General features: G+C 42.9%; 3 protein-coding genes across 4 annotated transcripts; 2 read left to right on the top strand and 1 right to left on the bottom strand.

Annotated features, from left to right (window-relative positions):
* LOC147250888 (gap junction beta-2 protein-like) lies at positions 1-3,770 on the top strand. 2 transcript variants are annotated; one of them, XM_086221353.1, is made up of 2 exons: positions 1-140; positions 962-3,770. In XM_086221353.1, the coding sequence occupies exon 2, from the start codon at positions 976-978 to the stop codon at positions 1,801-1,803; it is 828 nt and encodes a 275-aa protein (XP_086077479.1). In that variant the 5' UTR covers positions 1-140; positions 962-975; the 3' UTR covers positions 1,804-3,770. The 2 variants fall into 2 exon arrangements, with proteins under 2 accessions (XP_086077479.1, XP_086077480.1); XM_086221354.1 differs by lacking the exon at positions 1-140 and adding an exon at positions 539-636.
* A 62-nt stretch (positions 3,771-3,832) lies between these two features.
* On the top strand, positions 3,833-6,986 carry LOC147250887 (gap junction alpha-3 protein-like). The gene is made up of 2 exons (XM_086221352.1): positions 3,833-4,084; positions 4,754-6,986. Exon 2 carries the CDS (start codon positions 4,778-4,780, stop codon positions 5,849-5,851), a length of 1,074 nt encoding a protein of 357 aa, XP_086077478.1. The 5' UTR covers positions 3,833-4,084; positions 4,754-4,777; the 3' UTR covers positions 5,852-6,986.
* Positions 6,987-10,619: 3,633 nt separating this feature from the next.
* On the bottom strand, positions 10,620-12,823 carry vma21 (vacuolar ATPase assembly factor VMA21). The gene is made up of 3 exons (XM_086221355.1): positions 12,640-12,823; positions 12,236-12,345; positions 10,620-10,854 (listed from the first exon to the last, which is right to left on the bottom strand). The coding sequence occupies exons 1-3, from the start codon at positions 12,699-12,701 to the stop codon at positions 10,715-10,717; spliced, it is 312 nt and encodes a 103-aa protein (XP_086077481.1). The 5' UTR covers positions 12,702-12,823; the 3' UTR covers positions 10,620-10,714.
* Positions 12,824-13,166: the final 343 nt, after the last annotated feature.

Raw genomic sequence — 13,166 nt, 5'->3', positions numbered from 1 at the left:
TGGCTAGTGGCGGAGGAATGATTAGCATTTTCCTAACGTACGGTGTCCTAAAGCCAGCCTTTTGGTTTGCTAAAAAATACAGTACTTTTATTAAATTCTGCCAGTTTAGTACACATCTTTGTGTACCACCACAGCTGAAGGTAAAAGATCTGCTCCGCCATTTTGATTCATACTAACATCCAGTGTGTAGACTTGATGTGAGTGATGGCTAACAGCCCCCACATGTCTTGTGGTATAACGTATCATATAGCAGCGATATTTGATCAAAAGGCTTTTGAATAGAGACCCTTTAAAGACAAATCTGATCAATATTGTTTGTAAAAGTCTCCTGATGAGATCGATGTCTTGTTGCCCGTCTGTCTGTGAGTGGGCTGTGAGTCAGGTTGGGTGTACAGTATTAATAGAGAGAGAGCCAATCACGTGGCTCAGCGAATCTTTTGCAATTGGCTTCGATCTGTTGCGTCTTGTGACGGTGCATGGCGGGAGGCCATCGCCCCTGCTTTTATACAGCCAACCGGCCACTTGGCAATTCCTGTCTGTTGTTCCTGAGGCTGCCAAATCCAGCTTGATGCTCAGGCCGCACCTCAAGATGGTCATCATTGGACCTTACGCCGCTTGCACCGCCGGCTGAGCCTGGTAAACCTAAAATTAATCCTAAAACCCAGACTTTTACAATAGTACTGCATGTTAAATTATCTAAGTTGTTGGAGCCACTGCAACAAACATTAACTTTTGGCAACATTAAAGGATCATGCGATTTTTCTTTGAACATGTTACATTATTGAACTTTTCCTCAAAATGCAGATTCTAATTCACCCACTATATATATATATATATATATATATATATATATATATATATATATATAAATAACCTTTGCTAATAACAGTTAACAGTTCAGCTAGCGATTAAGCCTTGCCTACCTAAATGTGACCTTATTTGAACATTATAATTTTTACAGATCTGGAGTCGAAAATGAATTGGGGGACCTTTTATGCCGTGATCAGCGGCGTAAACAGGCACTCTACGGGTATCGGACGCGTCTGGCTCTCCGTCATCTTCATTTTCCGCATCCTTGTTCTGGTGGTGGCAGCTGAGAGTGTTTGGGGAGATGAGAAGTCCGGCTTCACCTGCAACACCCAGCAGCCCGGCTGCAACAGCGTCTGTTACGATCAGTTCTTCCCCATCTCGCACATCCGACTGTGGGCGCTCCAGCTCATCCTGGTGTCCACCCCCGCTCTGCTGGTTGCCATGCATGTGGCCCATCGTCGCCACATTGACAAGAAGATCCTGAAGAGAACGGGCCGTAGCAGCCCAAAGGACCTAGAACACATCAAGAGCCAGAAGTTCCAGATCACAGGTGCTCTGTGGTGGACATACATGATCAGTATCATCTTCCGAATTGTCTTCGAGGTTGCTTTCCTCTACATCTTCTACTTGATCTACCCTGACTTTAAGATGGTGCGTCTGGTGAAGTGTGACTCATTCCCGTGCCCCAACACAGTGGACTGTTTCGTTTCCAGACCCACCGAGAAGACTATATTCACCGTCTTCATGCTGGCGGTGTCGGGGGTGTGTGTGCTGCTCAATCTGGCAGAGGTGCTGTACCTCGTAGGCCGGGCCTGCCGACGCTGTTGTGGTCGCTCTGAGGAAGAATCCAACATCGCTTGGATTAGCCAAAGACTGTCCACTTATAGGCAAAATGAAATCAATCAGCTGATGGTAGATCATCCTCTCAAGCCTAAACTCACTGTGACCAAGAAGAGCTCCCCTGAGAGGGGCGAGAGGTGTTCTGCTTTCTGAGACGCAGCTTCTCCTCCTCTCCTCCCCTCCAACTAATCCACGGAGCATGTTGCTCCAGATTAATGTCGTACAAACTGTGGGATCACCTCTTGACACAGAGACCTTTCATTTAAGTATTTATTGTGTTATTCCTTCAATCGCTTAGTTATTTTTTTTCAGTTGTTACTGACACAAGCTGTGACTGCTGTTGGAACTTGAAGCCAGTATAAGTTTGAACTAAAAATGCACAAACATTACCGCTTTTGACGGTGTTCATGTCTTGCCAGTCGATTATTTCAAACACAGCACAAAAAGATAGAGTGAAAAGAGCGACAGAGAGCTCCGTGCATCTCGCTTTATTTCGTGACGATGCAATTTAGTTTGGATTCGTTTGAATATTCGGCCGTCAGTTTGAAACCCGGCGTTATTTACAGTTGTATTCACAAGCTATAAGCACCCCTCGTAAAACCCATCATGGCCGAGGGAAATGTTTAAATTTGTAACTGTAAAAATGTCTGTTTACAAGGTAAATTCTATTTTGTTCCTCAGTACTCCGCTCGTGGCAAATTTCTCACGCTCTTCCTCAATTTCCTCGGCCTTATCAGGTCACGATCTTTAAAAACAAGCTTTGATACCGCGTAGAAAGGATCGATTCTTCTGCAGCTTTATGTCTTCTTGAATGGATTTCCATACCACACCGGAGTTAAAGGAAAAGGGCATTTGCCTTGAGGGCACCAAAACAATGAGTCAGTTATGAATGTTTTATATTTCACATGGCTTCCAGTGAAGTCGTCTGGTAGTTGGACAAACACATGAACCCAGATGATTTTAAAATAAAAATAGAATATTTCCACAAGTTTTTTTTTGTATACTTTTATGTACTGTAGCGAATGCTTGATGTAATCACTTCTGCAACAGTTGCATTTCACTGTGGGTAATAGAATCACACAGATAACCCTTAAAGCTAAAAACAGTTTATCCAGACTTTATTTGACAGTTTAAGTCCATTTTGATCTTTGAAACTTCGCGCAGGCTGACACAACACTGACGCAAGCTTGTTAGCACAGTGCCGTACAAATATTTTAACAAATAAATGCTATGATCAGCGTTGGATGTGTCCTCCACCTGCACCAACCAACAGTACTTTCTTTCATTAACTCTCTGCTGGGCCCTGAGTCGCCGTCCACACGGTGATGGTGTCGTTTATTTGTGTTGCTTCCTCACTTGTTTGCTGGGTCATTTTTAGATCTGCACAAGTCCCACCACTGTACATATCTAATCTCTTTGGATTCATAAATGCTTGTATAATTGTAAATAGGTACCTACTTGATGCAACTCTGGCTACCTCCCCGTTAGTTCTGAAGCATTTCTGACGTTGACGCGTCCCCTGCCCATTTATTATTCCACATCTCTCCGGTTCTGGTAAGTTTCATGCTTCAGACACTTATATATTTATCTGTTATGATGTATTTTATACACATAGAACTGTAAAAGCCCGTGCATGGATTTGCCTAAATGTAAATATATCAGATATTTCCATTTGGGTTGAAACCATATCTGTATGTACATTATGTCAAATAAAGAAATAAACATCCTGTTACTTAAATAAAAGCATTGACACGACTTATTTGAGCCAATATTCAAATCTGTGCATTTCCTAGTTGAACAGATGAATAATATTTGTTTTGTCAACCATGTTTCATTGTAGCAGTGCGGCTGATCACGTTTCTGTTCAGACTTGTTCACCGGCTGAGCTCCTTTCCTTCACTCTGATCCTCTGTAACTTGAGGATGCAAATGGCTACTCGTCCTCAAATCATGCCCCCCATGATAGGAGAGACCCTCGTGCTATAATTAGAACCGGCAGCACTTGTGGCCAGAACGAAAACCAGTAGGCAACATCATTGGCCACCTGCCATGTCACTCACTGTAACCAGCGAGTAGAATAGCTTTAACAGTTTACATTGGAGAGTGTGTCCTGTGCCAAATTTAACTGTGGAAGGGGAGTGGGGGGAGGGGGGGGGGTGAGGGAGGGCAGGCTGGACATGGTTGAGAGTTTGTCCAGCAGGTTATGTGTGTTGTGGTCAGAGGAAGATCCTCAGGACCTGGGGCCCTCTTACGCTGTTTTAGAGTTGGTGTGTTTGTCGGTGTGGAACAGGTCAGGGCTGGCAGGAGTTCTCTGTTCCTGTCCATTCAAGGGCATTGCTGAGGGGCACCAAGACCACTAAGGCCTGTCAGTGGAGCGGCCGACCTCATGGACCCTCGCATAGGACTGCTTTACCGGGGATGTGTAAGCTGATGAGGTAGGTTTATCAAGCGTGTAACTGAATATTCAGAAACTTATTTGATTCATCAAGTCAGAAATTAACCTGAGAGAAAGAAGAGCGCATGATACTTTCTTTTGTTTTCTTGGAGTATTTTGTTTGGAAAGCTCTCGGAAAAAATGCATCGTGGTTGTTTTTCTAGAAATGCACCTTTCATAGGAAACGCCAGTCTGATGATTTTAATGGAAAAGGAAGAAAAAAAGCAATGGTTGATGGTTGATGGTCCAAACATCCATGACACATATTTATAACGATGTGCTGGAGGGGCTGACAGTACTGACATAACTGTAACTTACAGCTCATTTGCCTGCCATTTCACCTCATGTGGATCATGTTGCCGTGTCTTGGGTCATGAAGGCCAGGAACTGCGCGATCATGACTGGAACTTGCTCTCTTCCCTGTCTGCACATGCCAAATATATACCCTCTCAAAGTAAATATAATCTGTAGAGCATCCGCGTGGAGAAGGCCACTACCTGCTCAGCAGTAGTCGCGTACTTTTACACTCCATTAACAGTTTGGCTCCCTTGAGACTCACTTGGTTTAAGCTCTGCTGAACTAGGTAAGATACTTCGGAGAAGAAGATCCTCTTTCTCAGCCATGTATTTTCCTTGCAGACAAATCCTAAATGTCTTTTTTATTCCTCCAGACACAGATCTGACCTCACATAGCCATGGGGGACTGGAACTTGCTGGGAAAGCTCCTAGAAAAAGCCCAGGAGCACTCCACCGTAGTGGGGAAGGTGTGGCTCACTGTCCTCTTCATCTTCCGCATCCTGATACTGAGTGCTGCGACAGAGAAGGTGTGGGGTGACGAGCAGTCCGGCTTCACCTGCGACACCAAGCAGCCCGGTTGTGAGAACGTGTGCTATGACATCACTTTCCCCATCTCTCACGTCCGCTTCTGGGTGCTGCAGATCATCTTTGTGTCCACACCGACTTTAATCTACCTGGGTCACATCCTCCATCTGGTGCGGATGGAGGATAAGCAGAAGGAGAGGCAGAAGGCATCAGCACATTCAGACAAGCCGGCCCTCATCGTGGATGCCAAACAAAAGAAGGCTCTAGTGAGGGACGACAAGGGTCATGTGCGCCTGCAGGGGGAGCTCTTGCGCACTTATGTCTTTAATGTGATTTTTAAGACCCTCTTTGAGGTGGCCTTTATAGTGGCTCAGTACTTGTTATATGGCTTTGAGCTGAAGCCCATGTACACATGTGACCGACCCCCCTGTCCCAATGTGGTAAACTGCTACATTTCCCGCCCCACAGAGAAGACCATCTTCATCATCTTCATGCTGGGAGTGGCCAGCGTTTCTCTCTTGCTCAACCTCATAGAGATCTACCACCTGGGCTTCACCAAGTGTCGCCAGGGCATCACCTTTAGGAGACGTGAACAGTCGCCAGAAAATTCCTCTAAGGAGCCAAGTGAGGCTGCGGTGCCCTTTGCACCAAGTTACGACGAATACTTCCACGGGCACCACCAGCCTGCTTACCCCCCCAGCTACAACCTTTCCCCACTGTCAGATGGGACAGACTCGTCCTTTCACCCCTACCACAGCAAGGCGGCCTACAAACAGAATAAGGACAACTTGGCAGTGGAGAGGAGCAGTAGCAAGCCAGAGGAATGTGACCTGAAAGGGAAGAAGGGAGCAGGATCGGCCCCTGGGTCACCCACGCAGGCTAGGCCTGGCCGCAGTGCCAAACACACACACAACAACAAGACTAGAATAGACGATCTGAAGATATGAGGAGGTTTCTGTTGACTCTGAGGGGTCTTAAATTGCTGTCAAGACGGTATTGTTACATGCCAGACTTTCAGATGTTTTGAGCCATTTCAAAGGAGGGCGGATTGACATTTTTGGTGAAACGTTGCTGTTGTACTGTAATGTGTAAAGACTGATCAGACAAAAACATTTCAAATGAAGTTATGAGTCTTGTTTTTCATTTGGCTTTCACATTAGACTGTAGTAGAAATGGTACATGGTCCACCATTTTTGACAACACAGTATTTTCAATGTGTTTTGTTGAGAAACTTTACAATAAAGGTACATTAATAGCTGTTAGTTAATGCTTAGTTAAACATTGTTATTCTTAGTTAACTGTTAGTGAACAATCAATTAATGTCTAGCCATCTTTAATCATGCGTTGACATTAACTTTACCTGTAGGAACTTCAGGAATGTCCCCCACTTTACAATAAGGCTCAAGGAACATTAATGAATGGTTAATTATTATTTTTTGTAAATAATGCACTCTTCTATGAAGCTGAACATGTACTATCACGAATAACAGTTATTAATATACCTTTATGTTCAAGTGTTATCATTTAGTTTTTGGTTGTTTTTTTTTGTCAAATTGATTTGTGTAGGAATCTTCCGAGAACATTCAGACGACAGTAATACAGCGAAAAAGAGGTCCGCTCAGGTTTTGCGTTGAGCTCATCTTGATTAAATGCGTGAGTAATGTGAATGAACCTAAAACATCCCATAATTTGAGAACCAAATCCAGGGCAGAGACTTGACCCGACCTCATTCGAAGGAAATCAGATAGGCAGAATAGTTAAATTTAACTGTTTTGAGGTCACCATACAGCATAGTTGACTTGCTAAGACACGCAGTCAATAGTTGTGCAATACATGACAACACATTGGACACTCGTGATACTGTAACTAATTCCAGGACGTGCCTCAAAAGAAATTGCACTGGTCTCAGGAGTTCCCGTATTTGTACTGTCTCTCTTTATTATAACAGCCAGCCAGTACATAATTACAAGCACATTGTTTTGTTTATCCTTGTTTATATCTGTGTCTGTGTCATTCTGTAAAGCACTTGGTGACAGCCATATTTGTAAAACTGCTTGAAATAAACCTGTCTTAAATTTGCAAGTTAGCATTTCTAATCTCAATTCAAACACATGTTGAAACATTTATTTCAGAGTGCTGAAACAAATAAATCAACTCGTAGAGAATCGAAACAAGATTATGAGAAATATTTAGTGCACATAAAATGTAGCTCTGTCTTTTTTTGTTGTTGTTGTGTTAAAAAATTTAAGACTAAAGTTTATTGAACATTTTTAAATTACAACCTGATGATGACAGTTTATGTGAGCCATCGGTATTAACGCACAAACGTTTAACCCTGAAATTCCTGAGAGCAAATAAACAGAGCTTAAGTCAAGCGGCTGCTGTCTGCATCACACATGCAGAACAGGTTCTAATCCAGGAAAGCAGCTGGTCGGCACCTCCGGAATGAAAACCTCTCAATTAATGACGTACTGTGTTGATGACGAAAATGTCTGCCTTGCGTGCGTGCGTGTGTGTGTTTTCCTGAATATGCTTCGAGTCAAGGAGGAGCAAATACAACATCTGTACATATGTTTTAAAAGCTTCATGAGGTTTTTATTGTATTTAGATGAGATTCTGTCCTGTTTTTATAAAGCAGGAACCAGTTTTTCAGATCACACATCATCTGACAAAATAAATAAAAGCAACACCAGAAAGAAACTTTCAAAACTAATTCCATATCTGGTTTTATAAATGAAAATAAAAGAAGAAAGACACTCGTACATCATCTCAGAATATAATAACGTCTTTGAGGAAGAGATGTGCTTCTGAAATGTTGAAAGATGAAAATATGATTTATCACTGTGTGCGTGTGTGTGTGTGTGCAGCACTTGAAATGAGAGGACAGCAGTGCTTAGTGTTTCAAAGTGAGGATCCATGAGGTCAGAACTTTATAAATACCACGACTGACCCAGATAGAGACAAAAAAAAACAAACCCTACGATATTTCACTAATGGCGATTAATTTTGCCATCAACAATGGCAAGTGTAGCAACGACTTCAGACTGTACACCATACCATTTCAATTCAAAACGTAAAGCTTAATAAGCTAATGGAATAACAATCTTCACATTGCCACAAAATTTTTTTTTTACTGGCATTAGCAGCTGCCAAAATGATGGCAAACATAAGAAAATAATGCATAGTGTTTACTTGCTATCCCAGCTGATGTTTACATGTATACCAGGAGCTGTCACTCCCAATTCCTACATGTTTACATTGGGGGGCTTTCATGTGCTGCTCTGCTTTGTCTCCAGCTGCAGAATAAAGTAAAAGTGGGAGTTGATTTTTGGGTTGTGACACATAACATGCTCCCGGGAGAAATAAAATTGAATATTCACGTTTACATTTAGCAAGAAGAAGAAAAATAACTGAAACTTTCCCCCTTATTCTGGACCCCGTACTCTACTTTTTTTTTTTTTTTTTTTACACGGTCCATAAGCATGAGGAAGAATTGCCGTGTGGTTGTTCTGTGTCTTCTCAACTGCACCTGAGCAGAGTTTCATGCGAAATAGCAGTACTGACTAAACACAATAAATGCTGCCTTGGTTATATCTAATTGTGTTATTCTGTTTTTTCTATCTGTCCCCTGTGGTTTGATGCTTCATGTTTCTCTCACACAGCAGCAGGACAGTCCTCTGCTGCCCTCTCTCTCTCTCCCAGACGCTGCTGATCTGTCACTGTTGGATGCGCCATCTGCTGGGCAAAGGACACTATAAATTCTCAAATGTCATTTCCATTTTACTGAAAAGCTGTGTACAATAGAACAGATACCTTTAGGAATTCCAATGTAGCTGATGTTTTCAATCCATCAGTCAAAAATGTGGACTGAATTGTGGGGCCAGACAGAAGAGGACTCACGCAGGCATCCTGCAGTATGTTTAAATAGTAACTCGTTTGTTCAGGGCTCTCCGGCCCTGTGTGTCATCACACTGACTGTGTGCACCAAACCTGCTAATGTGTGATAAATGACAAACAGCTAGAAGCTAAGCTTATGAAATATCAGCCAAAAGCAAAATGGGGCATCTGATGTTTGCAGACTGAACCAGTCTGATTGCTTGCAGGCCTGTCACATCATCACCAGCGCCAGCCTCAACTCCATGCAGGCTGCATGGCCCTGACATCAAACTCCAGAATATGGGGTGGGGGGGGTGGGGGTGTTTTGTTGTGGTTGCGTATGTGTGCGTGTGACTGTTGAAAAGACATTCGAACAGAACAGAGGGGGGAGAAAACAAATCAGCTGCTGCTATGGTTTGTGAGGCAGAAAACATCATTACTGCCTGGCATCTTCTCAGTTTGCGTCTTGGCCTTCAGAAAGCGCTTGTATGGTGGGAACAGGCTGCCTGTTTGCTGCCACCATGTGACAGCTGAGCAACTCTCTGCACAAGTCAATCCGGAGTCTCATGGACCGTAACAGTCGAAGGCTCGTGTTAAGACGGCTTGATCGATTTTGTACACTTTAATTTTATTGGGGTCTGGAACAACGAGGGTAATCAATCGAGTTGTTCCTTTCACAAATATACAATATTTCTTCCCATGATAAAACGCCGATGTTCACTCTGCATGAAGCGGACGAATAAGTTGACTGATTTCTCTATAACATTTTATCACCGCCCATCAGGCTCATTAGTGTTGCCGTGATAACTGAACTTATGGAATCAATACAATATAAAATATTTGTATAGACTTCACACTAAAAAAAAAAAAAAAAAAAAGGTTCCCCAGTAAATAAAGCACTCACACGCGCACGCACGCAAACACACGCGCATCTGCAAGCACACATGCTGGTGCGCCGTACACACCAGATGGTAGAGGAATGCACAGACCTCATTTATAAAAAATGTTCACCCTGGGTTTCATCATGGGATCTCATACATAAAATGCCCCTGATGTTTTATACGTGGCTGGCTCATGATGGTTTTCCCACCCTCACGCCGTTATTAAATTCTCACACAGGAGATCGAAATATTTCTAGAATGTTTAGAACATTGGGAAAAATTCTATTCCGTTCTTCTGGAACACCAAAACATGTACACAAAGTTGGTTTAACTTTTTTTTTTTTAAACATTTATTCTCATCTGCATCACACTCACATCTACGTCCTCCAATCACCAAACATCTTCGGTACAAAATATTAAATACAGTCAGATGTGGGATCAGTTCCTAAGTCAAAGCTGCAACACGTCATTTAACTACAGCGCACCAAGACACAACAACACTTTCAGGATGAACCGACTGTTTTAGGGACAACATGATGATGAAGACTTTCACATTGAATACATTCAGGGTTCGTACTGAACTTCTTGAATGGATAGAAAGACCTTTGTTCCTTTAATTTGAGGATGAATGATGAGTTATGTCGATGGAATTATTGCAGAATGGATCAAGAGCATTCTGGAGTCAAATACAGGGACACACACACACACGTCAAACTGTTAAGGGCCTTATGGCGGCTTATAACAAATAAAGCCTCTTAGAAATCAGGTACGTCCTCCAAGTTTTAGAGAACAAAAAGTCAAGAGGTGGGTCTGTTGGGGCTGCTGAAACACACCCAGCTGCTTCCAACCCCCCAAGACAGGAAATACAGTTGTTTTATTCTTTGACCTCAGGTTAAACTCGAAGCACTCACCAGATGCCCCAACTGTGCAGTTGTAACTGTTTTTAGAGCTGGAGTCATGGTGGTGGTAGTGGTGGTGAGGGGGGTGGGGGTGGGGGCTGCGTATCCATGCCAGGCATGTCCGTCTCCTCTACGGTCGTACGAACTGTTTACCTTAATCATCTTTGCCCTTCCCTTTAGGTGTGCCTTCATTCCAGGCCACATAAACAAACAATGCCAAGACCACGTGCACAGCCAGCACAGCAACAATGGCGGCATAGAAGTAGCTGTCCGAGCTCGACATCTTCATCGAACCTGGGAAAGGACGACAACACGCAAACATGAGTCCGGCGACTTTCCCCGGTCTACATTCAGAGCAGGTCTCATTTGTGCTGAAATTAAATAAATTGAGATCGTGGAAATGTGACCAAGCTGAGCTTCCTGGATGAAAGTTCTGCTTTGATTCCACTGGGCCAGTGGTTCCTGAATTTCTTTAAGTCCTGTACCCCTGGAGACACTTGACCTCCTGCTGAGTACTTCTTCTATTGCTACAGCGCCCCAAGGGGCAGGGCTAGCACCGCTAACAGTAATGCTAGCTCTATTTGGAAGCTCAGAAGGAGTCCAGACTCTGGTCCTGAGTTCTTCATCACCCAATGATACTCAACCTATCTGGTACCATACTGCCTCATTTTTTTTTAATCCGACCCAAAAAGAACTTGACATACAGCATCTCCCCAGAGGACCTGCCCACAGCTCTTCCCTGCCTCTGATCTCAATATTTGGTTCATTCTTTAGCGATGAAGAGTGAAATCCAATCAAATACTTTAACAAAAATCTTTTGGGAGGATTCTACAGACTGGTTTTGACAAAATACTGTGACACTGTGTCACCGATGCAGGGATGACAATTGATTCTTGCTCAAAATATTTTTAAAAACGACACTTTAAATTAGTAATTGTCAGTAACAGAACAGTCTGGTAAATAAGTAAAAAAACAAACATAACAAAACTAGGAACTAACAACACTTAAGCTGCCTTACAATGCAACTACATCCATAATTTAAGCTGATATCTTGTCTCACATCGTGATATTGATAGCATATCCATATATAATCCAGCCCTCAGCTACACACCAGCTATTCTACTCCTAAATATTGCAGCAACACTTGCATGAGTGAAAGTTATTGCCTTGTATTGCTTTTTCTATGACTAATAATTGCTTTTACATGCTTGGGCACCACACTTTGATTCCTTTTATCATTTGTTTCTTGGGGGTTGTAGAATCACTGCATTTGCTTTGCCTTGCTATTAGATCCTCACACATACAGCTGTATGCGCCCTTATGTCATCCCGCTCAGTGCCAGGAGACTACAATATAATAATGCTTAAGTTATGTTAAGAGACAATGATACCATTATGTGGAAGAAAGCACTGATCCAGCAATTCCTCTGATACCACTTCTGATAACAGAGCTTTCAGCTTTTTTTTATCTTTATGAGTTAACCATTTTCTTATTTTGATTCTAGCAAACGTCAATATTAGTTTCAAGCTCATCCATCCAGCAGCCGCAGGACTTCAGCGGATGCATTTTTAAATTGTGTTTCTGGCCGCATCATCCTCTCATCCAAACTAGCCAAACGGACTTTAGAGGGGCTGGCACAGACATAAACAAAACAAGCTAGTGTTCCAACACTCACCCTCAAAGATGTACGCCTTTGAAGCGAAGTAGAGACCAATCGGCAGCGTGACCATCAAGATAGTGAAGAACAGCAGTGTCTTGAGGGCTGAAACCAAGGAGCTTTCATTGCTGCGGAGGAGTAAAACAAGTAAATGAATCGGACAGGATGAAGCGAGACAGCGGCTTTGCTGTTCAAGCACACAGGGGAACTCCTCAGGCTCCAGATATGCCGGTGTCCCCCGGCGATGACTCTGTAATGAGTTTCAGGAGTCATGTTACACCTAATAAATAAATATCTGCAGTTAACATCGGCACATGTTCAGCATGGAGTTACACAGCAGACGCCAGACCAGTGGATACAGACATGCTACACACGCCAAGAAGCTACATTGGCTAACCAACGCTAGCTGCTCGCTTTCTCACCCTCTGTAATATGGCTGAGGTCCAGCTGCCGCATCTGTGGAGGTTCGTACAGGGCCGTCCATTGCTGATGAGATGGGCGACAAGACGGAGAAACAAAATACTGAGAATATGCAGTTAATATTATTCTCCCTGTTTGTGTTGTCCCTGTTGAAATCTCTTCTTCTTCCTCTTTGGGTCACGAGACTGTCACATGACGAGTTTCGGTGAACGGTTAGTATCGCGAGAGCAGACTGTTTTCATGGTCAAGAATAATTTTGGAATGAAAACAAGCTTTGTTTATTTCATTCAAATATTTAACAGGTTGATATCATTTCAAAACATAAAAAACACAGAAAATGTTACTTTAGGTGTATGTAAATGTTCTTAAATAATATGGTGGTAGGATTGTGCAAAAGCTATGTGGCTGATTTTCACCAAACTTGGTGGAGGGGTGGAGAATAGACCTCGGTTCAGAACTGAAGAAGCCTCTTGGATAAAAGGTGAAACGTCATCTACACCAAAAAGACGTCCAGTTGACTATGCCCAAC

The sequence above is a fragment of the Aulostomus chinensis genome, chromosome 13 (genome assembly GCF_037954235.1).
Source record: "Aulostomus chinensis isolate RoL2024-O1b breed Wild chromosome 13, RoL_Achi_v1.0, whole genome shotgun sequence".
NCBI lineage: Eukaryota > Metazoa > Chordata > Actinopteri > Syngnathiformes > Aulostomidae > Aulostomus > Aulostomus chinensis.
The sequence above is the reverse complement of the archived record's forward strand: the minus strand, read 5'-3'. Positions and strand labels throughout refer to the sequence as shown.

Excerpts from the sequence above, each read along its gene's own strand:
- LOC147250888 (XM_086221353.1), top strand. The coding sequence starts at position 976 with ATGAATTGGGGGACCTTTTATGCCGTGATCAGCGGCGTAAACAGGCAC.
- LOC147250887 (XM_086221352.1), top strand. The coding sequence starts at position 4,778 with ATGGGGGACTGGAACTTGCTGGGAAAGCTCCTAGAAAAAGCCCAGGAG.
- vma21 (XM_086221355.1), bottom strand. The coding sequence starts at position 12,701 with ATGGACGGCCCTGTACGAACCTCCACAGATGCGGCAGCTGGACCTCAG. Across the intron at positions 12,346-12,639 it reads CCTCAGCCATATTACAGAGG|CAATGAAAGCTCCTTGGTTT; the intron begins GTGAGAAAGCGA and ends ACTCCTCCGCAG. Across the intron at positions 10,855-12,235 it reads AAAGGCGTACATCTTTGAGG|GTTCGATGAAGATGTCGAGC; the intron begins GTGAGTGTTGGA and ends GTCCTTTCCCAG.